At 42.3% G+C, this 12,151-nt stretch overlaps 1 protein-coding gene across 4 annotated transcripts in view; it reads left to right on the forward strand.

Annotated features, from left to right (window-relative positions):
• The first annotated feature begins 6,572 nt into the window (after window positions 1–6,572).
• Window positions 6,573–12,151, forward strand: part of ZNF286A (zinc finger protein 286A) — a 19,280-nt gene continuing 13,701 nt past the window's right edge. For 2 of the 4 annotated variants that reach the window (XM_040630067.1, XM_040630069.1), the window contains exons 1-3: window positions 6,573–7,457; window positions 7,855–8,092; window positions 9,254–9,342. In XM_040630067.1, coding sequence (XP_040486001.1) covers window positions 8,056–8,092; window positions 9,254–9,342 — 126 coding nt within the window. In that variant the 5' untranslated portion in view covers window positions 6,573–7,457; window positions 7,855–8,055. Of the gene's footprint in view, window positions 7,458–7,711; window positions 8,093–9,253; window positions 9,343–12,151 lie in introns of those variants that run through there. The other 2 variants (XM_040630070.1, XM_008686045.2) reach the window with 2 other exon arrangements.

Genomic DNA, 12,151 nt, shown 5'->3' on the forward strand with positions numbered 1-12,151 from the left:
TCCCTAGTTTCTGATGTAAAGTTCGATGATTCATTAGTTGCGTATAACACCCAGTGCACCATGCAATACGTGCCCTCCTTACTACCCATCACCGGCCTATCCCATTCCCCCACCCCCTCCCCTCTGAAGCCCTCAGTTTGTTTCTCAGAGTCCATAGTCTCTCATGCTTCATTCCCCCTTCTGATTACCCCCCTTTCTTTATCCCTTTCTTCCCCTACCGATCTTCCTAGTTCTTATGTTCCATAGATGAGAGAAATCATATGATAATTGCCTTTCTCTGCTTGACTTATTTCACTTAGCATTATCTCCTCCAGTGCCGTCCATGTCTATTTAGGACTTTTGCAACTAGATCTAAAGGTAGAATTAGTTTATAATTTTCTTATTCCATGTAGTGTCCTTATCCATTTTAAGGACCAAGGTTGTACTGAGTTACTAAAACAAATGTGGCAGCTTTATCTCTTTTTATTTTTCTGTTTTTAGAACATCTTATGTAAGATAGAGTTTTTTTCTTTGAAAGTTTGGTAGAATTTGGAGTCTGCTCTCTTATTTCAATTTCTTTTATGGTAATTGCTCTGTTAAAGTTTTCAATTTAATTTTGCACTGATTTTTTTCAATGTGTATTTTCTTTTTTTTTTTTTTTTAAGATTTTATTTATTTATGTGACAGAGAAACAGCCAGCGAGAGAGGGAACACGGCAGGGGGAGTGGGAGAGGAAGCAGCAGGCTCCCAGCAGAGGAGCCCGATGTGGGACTTGATCCCGAAACGCCGGGATCACGCCCTGAGTGGAAGGCAGACGCTTTAACGACTGCGCTACCCAGGCGCCCCTCAATGTGTATTTTCTTAAATTTATCTATGTTTTCAAATGTTGTTTAATAATCTCTGTTGTGTCTCCATTTTGTCTTATTTCATCTGTCTGCTTCCGGAGATTCATTACTGTCACCACAGGTTTGTGTAACTTAATTAATTTATTCATTGAACCAGCTTTAGGTTTTATCTTCTTCTTCTTCTTTTTTTTTTTTTTTTAAGATTTTATTTATCTATTTGACAGAGATAGAGACAACCAGTGAGAGAGGGAACACAGGCAGGGGGAGTGGGAGAGGAAGAAGCAGGCTCATAGCGGAGGAGCCTGATGTGGGGCTCGATCCCGGAATGCCGGGATCGTGCCCCGAGCCGAAGGCAGACGCTTAACGACTGCGCCACCCAGGCACCCCATGGTTTTATCTTCTCCATGGGCTTTGGGGTTTGCTACTTCATTGACTTTAATCCTTTATTATTTCTATACTTCTTATTTCTTTTGCTTAATCTGTCCTTCTTTTTAGCTCTTTGAATGGACTCCTTAGCCCACATGTTTCCTATTTTTCTAAAGTGTGTTTGAAATTATGTGTATTCCCTTAAGTACTCCTCTGGTTGTGTCCCACAAATTTTGAATGAATTTTTTCATTGCATTCCCTTATTTCTTTCACTCTTTCCTCTTTAACCCAAAATTTATTCAGTACTATATTTCATTTTGCTTTTACTATTCAGAAAGAGAATTTTCAGCTCTCTTTTCATTTTTTATTTCCATTTTATTGCATACAGTCAAAGAAGATAGATCTGTGCTATCCAATATGGTAGCCAATAGCCATATGTGGATACAGAGAACTTGAAATGTGCCTAATCTGAATTGAGATGTACTTTCAGTGTACAATACATACAGATTTTGATGACTCAGCACAAAAATGTAAAGTGTCTTATTAATAAGTTTGATATTCATTAAAAGTTCAATATATTGGGGGGCACCTGGGCGGCTCAGTCATTAAGCGTCTGCCTTTGGCTCAGGGCATGATCCCAGGGTCCTGGGATAGAGCCCCACATCAGTCTCCACGCTCCACTGGGAGCCTGCTTCTTTGTCTCCCACTCCCCCTGCTTGTGTTCCCTCTCTCACTGGCTGTCTCTCTCTCTGTCAAATAAATAAATAAAATCTTAAAAAAAAAAAGTTAAATATATTGGATATACTGGGTTAAGTAAATATATTTATTTAATGCATTTTACTTTTTTTAAAAGATTTTATTTATTTGACAGAGAGAGACACATCGAGAGACAGAACACAAGCAGGGAGAGTGGGAGAGGGAGAAGCAGGCTTCCCACTGAGCAGAGAGTCTGATGCAGGGCTCGAAATAAATAAAATCTTAAAAAAAAAAAAAGAGGTGAAAAAATGATATAGCAAGGACTCGTAGAACATCATAAAAGAAAGAACAATGTTTAGGCAAATACAATAGATTATACTTCTCCTCATGAGATTTACAAGTATATAGGTCTTTCTTTTGTCCATTATGATGCTTTTATCTTGAACCTAATTTTATTAATAACATTTTATCAGGGTACTCTTTAAGTTCATATTTGCCTGGTATATCCTTTGCCATCACTTTGTTATTAATTTTTCTGTGCTGCTTAGTTTCCAATGTATATTTTGTAAAGAATATATTGCTGCATCTTGGGGTTTGTGTTAGTTTTTTTTTTTTTTTAAGGTTTTATTTATTTCAGAGAGAGAGCATGGAGGGGGGCAGAGGGAGAGGGAGAAGCAGGTTCTCCACTGAGCAGGGAGCCCAGTGCAGGGCTCAATCCCAGGACCCTGGGATCATGACCTGAGCTGAAGACAGATGCTTAACTGACTGAGTCACCCAGGTGTCCCAGTTTTTTGTTTTTTGGGTGTTTTTTTTTTTTTAAGATTTTATTTATTTGACAGAGAGAGACACAGCGAGAGAGGGAACACAAGCAGGGGGAGTGGGATAGGGAGACGCAGGCATCCTGCTGAGCAGGGAGACTGATGTGGGGCTCAATCCCAGCACGCTGAGATCATGACCAGCCGAAGGCAGATGCTTAATGACTGAGCCACCCAGGCACCCCTTCTGTTTTGTTTTTAATTCAAACAGAGAATCTCTGCCTTTAGATGGATGGGTTTGACTCATTTACAATTTTTTGTAATAAATTATGTAACAGGTCTTATTCTGTCTTTTCCCTTGACCATACTTTATAGTTATTTCTTGTTTTCCTCTTGTTTGGGTTTCCATTAAATAATCAGTTCTGTTCTGGTTTGAATGTTATACATCTCCTTTTACTCTCATGGTACTTGTACCTAACTTATTAAAACTCACACCTATGTTTCTTCCCCCCATCCCATCCATTTATCAAGCTTGTGAATATGTATATCCTCCCTCTAATCAGGACAAGTAACTCAGTTACCTCATTTGTGCATTTCTACTTCCAACCTCATCCCCAATGGTATTAAAATTTCATTGGAATTGTCATGTACATGTAGTTGGTGTCACCCTGTTTCACTGCCTCTGTTCCTTTAAGATGATAATAAACTCTTTACTAAATTTTATTTTGCCCTTACTGTCTTTATATCCTAAAGCATCTTCCTGAATCCTTTTCCTTCTTGCAGCATAGTTTCTCCAAGAAAATTTCCAAGGTCTTGTATGCATAAGAGTATCCTTATTTTGACTCATTTACATGATACTTAATTAAAATATAAAATTCTAGATCCAAAGTTTTATCTTTTACAATTTGAAAATATCCTTACACTTTCTTCTGTAGTTAGTACTACTATTATTGATTAATCAGATTTATTCATTCAATCATTACTTATTAAAGGACCACAAAATGCCAGGCACTGTTTTTGACACTGAGGATTTAGCATTGGACTTTGTCTTGTAGGTGATTTGTTTTGTCTCTGGGAGTTTTTAGAATTTCTTCTTTGTTATTTATTGTGAAAGAGGTCATGAAGAGTGACTGCCAGTTGACCTGTGAGCTAGACCCAAGCAATGGGAGGCTCCTCACCACCACCAACCCCGCCCCCCTACCCCCACCCCCCACCCCCGGCCTTGGAAATATATATTCTGCCCAGCATTCCCACAGTAGTAGTCATTTGGGAGATATGGTCTTGAGAGAGTAATGTGTTATTGAGACCATGTGGATTGAATATGTGACTGAACCCAGTTAAGCCTATATAGAAACTTTAAAGATTCTCATGGGCGGGTGCAGAGATCAACTTGTCTCTTAAAAAGAGACCCTGGTATTTAAGTTCCCTTGTTTATTAAAATTGCTGCCTACCAACCCGGAGTAGTCTGCCTCTTTCTTCAGTCTCTCCTTGCCCTCCATATATGGGGCCAGTTTCAAATTTCACCTTGGGAAATCTCAAGGCTGCAAACCAATATTTATGTTGTTACATTTCATTATAATATGTGGTGTTTTTTCCTTTTTTAAAAGATTTTATTTGACAGAGAGCGAGCACAAGCAGGGGGAGCGGCAGACAGAGGGAGAGGGAGAACCTGAGGCAGGAATTGATCCCAGGACCCTGGGATTGTGACCTGAGCCAAAGGCAGATGCTTAATGACTGAGCCACCCAGGTGCCCCTGTGGTGTCTCTTCCTGTTTTTCCTATTTGCCTTTCTAGAAGCACTTTCAATTTAAGTTCTTTGACTTTCATTTCTCCATAATTCTTGTTTATTATTTATTCTTCTTCTCTTTTTTTTTTAAAGATTTTATTTATTTATTTGACAGAGAGAGAGAGTACAAGCAGGGGGAGCAGCAGGCAGAAGGATAGGGAGAAGCAGGCTCCCCGCTGAGCAAGGAGCCCAATGCAGGGTTCGATCCCAGGCCCGGGCCAAAGGCAGACGCCCAATTGACTGAGCCACCCCGGTGCCCCTTGGTTATTATTTCTTGAAATATTTTCTGTTTATTCTTTCTTTCCTTCTAGGACTCTTATTATATAAATAACTAGTCAGTCTCCATGTTGCTTAAAATTTCTTTCATATTTTTCAACTTTTCATCCCTTTCTGATTTCTTATGGAAGAGTAGAGTCCAGCTTTAAAGTTCACTCTGGTTTTACATATTTTGCTATTCAATAAAATAGTATTTTATTTCACCCATTTATTCTTCACACATGGTTTTGTTTTTATGATAAGTTCTTGCTAAACATTTCTTATGTCCTCCTTTATCTTTTAGGATAGCTTTTTAAAATTACATATATTTTATCCTAAATAGTCCACTAATTCTGCTTTATCGTCTATAAATTGTTCAGTTTGTTTTCTTTTTACAGCAACAGAGTTCTTCAGGTATTTTTTCCCCCTGTAAACCCATACTCTCCAGGCCCAGGTTATAAGCTGGTAGTACAGGAAGGGAAGGGAACCAAGCCCTGGAGTGTTTCCTAGATCTTCTGCAACTCACCAGGAAGGGCCCAAGCTGTAGATCAAATGTTTGTATGTGGACAGGGCAAGAGGTACTTAGGGGGATTTGCGGTATTTTAAAAGCAGAGAATCTCTGGCATTAAAATTTGGGCAAGACCACTCTGCATTTACTACTTTCTTCCTACCAGATGATCTTATCCCTCAGAGAAACTCTCTATCTCTACCTTTTTTTTTTTTTTTTTACAGTAATTGCCTGGTTCATTTTGTGTGTTTGTGTGTGTGTGTCAGGGTGGGAGAAGGCTCAATAAAACCATTTGAGGCGGATATGCTTGCATCTATTAATATCCACTCTTCTCCCAGCCCACCTCTAGGGGAAGGAGCCGGCAAAGAATTACCCAGGGCAATGTGGGAGTAGATGGAAAGGAGCACAACAAAACACCAAAAAGCACCCCCACTCCCTATAGCATCTCCTTTCAGTCTCCTTGTGGCATCTGTCTTTCATTGCTGCTGCCATTCCCTCCCCACCTACACACACACACACACACACACACCCCTAGGACCAACTGTAGCCATCTATCTTCCAGAGGGCTTCCAATCAGTTTTTCAATAGTTTCTCAAATTCAACAACCTCCCTCCTTCCAAAGGATATTCAGGTTGGGTTTTGGGAAAGGAGCTAGCCATTTACCTTAGGATGCTGTATTAGTAATATTTCTTTGCATAGCAATATTACTATATACTTAGTAGCTCGAAACAGCATACATTTACTATCACACCGTATCTGTGGGTGAGGTCTGAGCACAGCCTAACTGGGTCCTCTGCAGCCAGCTATTAAGGTGTCAGCCAGGACTGGGTTCTCATGTGAAGACTCTACCAGAAATGATTCACTTCCAAGCACCACGAGGTTGTTGACAGGGTTTAGGTTCTTACTAGCTATTGGCTGAAGTCCAACCACAGTTCCTTGTCACGTGAGTCCCCCCAACATCAACCCCTGCTTCATCAAAGCCAGCAAGGAGTTTCCAACCAAGAAGCATTAGACTTGTCACCTTTGGTGTGTTCAATTGTTTAACAGTGAGTCACAGGTCCTACTCACACTCAAGAAGAGGGGATTACACAAGAAGAGGGAATTACACAAAGGTGAGAGCCACATTAGATAATGGGAGCCAGAGAAGGGGTGTCTTCTCATGGGGACTAAAAACCATCTTTCCCCAAAGGTTTTGAAAACCATTTCAAAAGTTGTAAGCAGTAAAATCACATTATATTCTTGCTTTAGAATGATCACTAGCCAGGAAGTGTGGAGAGTGGACCAGTGGGAGAGAAAACTGGAGTCACGGAAATCACTCAGGAGACTGAGTGTAATCCTAGTGAAATGGTGGTGGCCAGAAATAAGGTAATGCCAGTGAGAATAGCGATGGTCAAATTGGAGAGTTGTTTAAAAATATAATGAATAGGAACTTGGAGAAAAATAGTGAAAAGGAAGAGTTGAGGATTTTCTGGGTCTGGCTTTTGCAGATGGGTTTGTGGACAGTGAAAACCATTCACTGAGAAGAGGAAGAGCAGCTTAGATGTTTTGGAGTTTGGGGTGGGTAGGTTAGTGGAAGAGCAGTATTAGAGACGAACCACGGTCCACTGAACAAACAACCTCTTTTGATAAATTTGAATAACTTTTTACGGCTGCAAAGAATCTGCTGCTCCAATTTGTTTAAACTGGCTGAGTCTTTTCAACTCATCTATTTCACACAAGTTAATTTTCAGTATCACAAAGCAGTCTTATGGATGCACGAACATCGCCTTGGGTAGACAACCTGCTGTTCTCCAAAACTACACCTTTCACGTTGCTTAAAGGCAAAGGATGAGTTTGGGGAGGACAAACATATGGGAAAAGCCATATACTCTAATATAGCTTAGAGTTTGTCATTAGGGTTGAACTCCTCAGCAGTAGGGCCCTAAGCACTGAGCTGCAGTCCCACGAGCAGACAAAGCTCGGGTACCGGCACCAACTCTGCTCAGTCTCTCGGGCGTTCGCGCTCTCTCCTGGGTGAATCCGACACCAGCGATGCGGCCCGATACTCTCGCGAGAGGGAAGGAGACCACAGCTCCATCGATTCTCCCAACCGCGCCACGTGTGCTCCCACCTGCAGAGAAGCGGAGTCTGGCAGCTCCCAGGGGCTTCTGGGATTGGTAGTTCCGGGGCTGGCTGAGGCCTGCCAGCCTTGCCCCGCTCTTTCTGACGCATGCGCGACTCCGAGCTGGCCCAAGAAGTTCGTAGCCTTTGTCAGGCCTGGGATGGGAGGTGAGTTGGATGTTCCCATGGCGCTCTTCTCCGCTCAGCCTGGGTGGTGGCCCCTGGGGCATCAGTTCGTGCCGAGTCGGGGCTGGAGTAGGCGTTTGTGGAAGGGACCTCGAGGGCGGACCATGAACCCCATCCCTTTGCGCTCCGGCCCGAATCCCTCCGGCGGCTACCGCCTCCCCGAGACGCGGGTGCGAGCGCGGTGCCGGCGGGTGCGCGAGGGGCGGGGCGCGGGGCAGTCGCGGGGCTTCGGGGAGAGCCCGGAGCGCGGCGGGATTTGTCTGCGCGCTTGGTACCTGGCTGGTCCCTTGCAGCCGCTCGGTGCCCCCAGGGACAGCTGCAGGCGGCAGGGACAGGCACCTGGCACCCAGCCTCAGGGATGCTGTCCCTGGGTTTCCAGGTTCCGGCCTCGTAGGACCGAGCCAGGCTCGAGAGTGAGGAAGAAACCCGACCCGCCCTGATCGGAGCCTTCCAGCAGAGCCCCCGGAGGAAAGGCAGGAAGGAGGACGCCGAGGCGGAGGGGGCTTCTCACTGTGCTGCCGGGAGAAGTCTGAACTGGGGCGGAGATCGGAATATTCAGAACGGGGAGCAGGTGGTGATCATGGAGACCGACTTGGCCGACATGCCGGAGAAGAGAGGTAAGAGTTGCTCAAGTGTTGCTGAACTTGTGTTGTGGAAGGGCGAAATTCTTTCCTCCTGAAGGGAAATCAGTTGCGTCGCAGGAGGTGGCTCTTGGCGGAGAGTGCTGTCCGGCTCCTTTGTCTGGGGGACCGATGGGCTCTTGGAGAGTGCACGAAGGGCTTGGTATGGGATCCACCCCTCTCGCTTCTCCAGCTGGGCGCACAATGGACCCTTCAAAGCCACCCGCAAAATCCGAGCGGAAGGTTAGCTTCTAAGGCGTGAGCAGAGCCTCGATTACTTTTTCTCCCACGTTCTTCCTCCCAGATGATTCTGCCATCCTAGCTTCAATCATGGGTCTGGGAATTTAGCTTTTTGGTTGGCAAAAATATTTTCCACACGTTTTATGCCACTTAGCAAGATTACCATGTGATTTCAATAAGCAAATCATTTTTTTAAAGATTTTTAAAATTTATTTTAGAGAGAGAGCATGAGCGGAGAGAGAGGAAGAGGGAGGAGCACGCTTCCCGCTGAGCAGGGAGCCCCAGGCCAGGCGGGGCTCCGTCCCGGGACCCTCAGGTCATGACCCGAGCTGAAGGCAGACGGATTAACCGACTGAGCCAGCCAGGCGCCCCAAAAAGCAAATCATCTTTTGTTATATAGGTGAAAACGGGCCTAGAAGTCAGTGACTGACTTTCAGTTTACTAGAGCAGTCTTGGTTGAAGTTTGGCCTATGACCTCCTACATCGAATTACCCTTCCTGAGCGCCTGTTAGATTTCTAGATTGCACCATAGACTCAACTAATGATAATTATTTGGAGGTGGGATATAGCAGTCTTCGTTTTAAATAAGCTTACATGGTGATTTTTGAAACCTATTGAGCCTGTTTGTCTGGTATGGACATTAAGCTCAGGGAGAAAACTGACTAGGTTTTATTTCTAAATCAGAGAGTCCATCTTTCCAGAATGTGTTAGAATTATAGCAAACGAGTGAATTTGAGTCCTGAGTAGCAACACTTCTGGGCATTTCTCCGCGATCCCGGGATCCTGGGTTGTTTGGGGCTCCCTTCTGTTACAGTGTTTGTAGGGAACACCATTAGTATGGTGGAGGGAATTTTAGACTTGTAAATCTGAGTCACAAGATGGATGTAGGCCCCGTCATTACTGCTTTCTTGCCCTTAGCTCTGTCTTCCCAGGATTCTCCCTTTTCGCAAGAGCAGAGCACGGAAGAGGGAGAAGTGGCAGCTCTGCGCCTCACAGCCAGATCCCAGGTGAGTGTGAGTGTCTACTGATTATTAAAAATACCCCCTATTTCTCGGAGTACAGATGCACTCCCTTGTCTTTGATGTGGAGTTTCTTTGTCCGCTAGAGCCAGTATAGAGAGCTAAGTTCCAGTTCTAAGAGACTGCTTGGGTATCTAATGGACTCAGTAGAAAATGTCTTCTCCGTACTCATAGTAACTTCTCCACCTAGTATCTGTTGTCATTATCAATAGGCATGTAGAAAGCATCGCCCTTCTTTGAACTTTAATGCTTATTTCTGTGCTTGAATGACATAGGAAACTATTTTAAAAGAAAATGTGGTATGTACCTATTAAAATACATGTCTGTCTAGGGGAAACAACATACATATGACTGTTAAATAGAAATTTTTAAAAAGTACCTTAAATGCTGAAGCGAATTATGAAAACAAGTATTCAGATAGTTCAAGGAAGTGCTAGAAAGGGAAAGTCTGTGGAAGGTTTAATTTAAAGAGTTAGAATTCAGCCCTCCAAGATGATGAACACTGAAGTGTTTTAGAGGTGAAGTGTTACATCTGCAGCTTGCTTTCCAGTCCCCCCTCCCCAAGAGAATATATCAAGACTCGTTGACTTTGAGTGGTGGTTGTACTGTATGGGTGCATAGTGTGTTAGTCTCCCAATTTTTTTGTATATTTGTAAGTTTTCATGGAAAGAAGTTGGGTAGGAGAAAAGAGCTCTCCATGATGTGTGTGCCATACCTCCGTTAGCCTGTCTTTCTGCTACTCTAATCCAGAGTGTAGAAAGTAGACATTACATATTGGTACTGTTTGAGAAGTGACTTCTCAGGATCCTTTTTTTTTTTTTTTAAATTTTTTTCAAGTTTTTTTATTTATTTAAGCAATCTCCACACCCAACATGGGGCTTGAACTCACGACCCCAAGATCAAGAGTCATATGCTCTCCCGAGCAAGCCAGCCAGGCGCCCCTTCTCGGGATCCTTATTTACTTGCTTATTTCTGTTGGTTTCTCAACTGCCGTACATGAGTATTGAAGACTTATCAGTCAAGAAGTTTTAAGTTGCAGCTCATGAAAATTCAGACTGGCTTAAGCAAAAAGTTATTGAGTAACATGACTGAAAAATCCAGGTGTGGCTAGAAATAGAACCCAAACAGTAATATTATTAGCACGTATTCTCTCCATTTCATTGAGGTCCCCCCCACCACTGGGTTTTGCTCTCAAATAGGCTTTTTTTCCTAGTGCCTGTTCCCAACAAATTTAGGCTTACATCTTCCTGTGTTGAAGACCAGAGAAAAAAAGACATCTTCTCTCCTAGTCTTTCTAGCCCAAGTCCTGGAATGAACTCTTGAGCGGGTATTAGGTACGTTCTGGCACCACTATTGGCCAAATAAAATTGTAATTCTCTAGTTAATTGGTTAGATGTCGGAAATATACCTGCACACATTCATCCAAGCACACACCCCACCCATGAGTCAGGGATGGAATCAGTATAACCTGAACTATACTAACAGTAGCCAGGCATAGTGGCCAGAGGAGAATCGGGGTGTAGGTAACAGGAAGGGTGGATGCTTTATACATTTCAGCATTTGGTAATGGATTCAAGACTGTTCCAGCTTCAAGGTGGATTAAACCTTTTATGGAAATAAAAAAAAAAAAAAACTTGTCTTTTGCCTTGCATTAGATTTTGTTTGATGCTAACAACTACTTTTCTTACTAGAATTTGCCTGAGCTATTTTTTTTTTTATTTTTAACTTAATAGATTTCTAAAACTATTAAAGTGTTAATTCTCGCTCACTGTTACCAGGTGAACAGCACAGACATGTATAAATAAAAAGACAATATTACTTGCTCCCCCAAATTCAGCCCTCCCCCTCTCCCTACTGAGCATAACAGTTTGGTGTGTATCTCTTTCCACTTCCCTCTCATCCCCAACTTTGGGATTTTCGTTTGAGTGTCCTTTCTGTAGATAGGATGTGGGGTGTTTTTTTAAAAAAAAAAAAAGTTTTTGTAAGGTAAATGAACTAATTCACATGCATTACTTTTATGTTTCAAATTTTTCTTGCCACATGATTTTTATAATTTGTTTATTATGCTTTCTTTATTCTTTTTTATTTTCTTTTTGTGCCATTGTTTGCATTTTTTGTTCTGGTTTTTTGTTTTCATGGTTTGCAAATTGATGCGTATTGAGTGTCATTTTAGCTATAGATATGTAGATTATAGGATCAAGGTCATTTTTTCCTCATAATATCTTGTCTACTTAGTGGCTCCTTAATGATTTTTAGATTTTATTTTATTTTCCAAGGATAATTCTTGGCTTGTTTTGTTCTTGTTATTTCAATCTCAGATTATTTCCACTTTGGAAACTTTATTTTGAAGTAATTTTAGACTTAAATAAATGTTGTAAATAGTAAAAAGATTTTTTGTATACTCTCCATTCAGAGTCTCCAAAAGTTAATATTTACCTCACTTATTATAATTTATTACAGCTTTTATATATTTTGATTTCCCGAAGAAATTTGTTATATAAACTTGGTCCTATGATGGTTACACAGGAACATTTATAAGTTATATCTGTACCTTCAGTTAATTTGTTCCTGTTAGGTTCCCGTTTAATGCTTTTTTTTTTTTTTTTAAAGATTTTATTTATTTATTTGACAGAGATAGAGACAGCCAGCGAGAGAGGGAACACAAGCAGGGGGAGTGGGAGAGGAAGAAGCAGGCTCATAGCGGAGGAGCCTGATGTGGGGCTCGATCCCATAACGCCGGGATCACGCCCTGAGCCGAAGGCAGATGCTCAACCGCTGTGCCACCCAGGCACCCCCC

The sequence above is a fragment of the Ursus maritimus genome, unplaced genomic scaffold (assembly GCF_017311325.1).
Source record: "Ursus maritimus isolate PB19 unplaced genomic scaffold, ASM1731132v1 scaffold_14, whole genome shotgun sequence".
Taxonomy (NCBI): domain Eukaryota; kingdom Metazoa; phylum Chordata; class Mammalia; order Carnivora; family Ursidae; genus Ursus; species Ursus maritimus.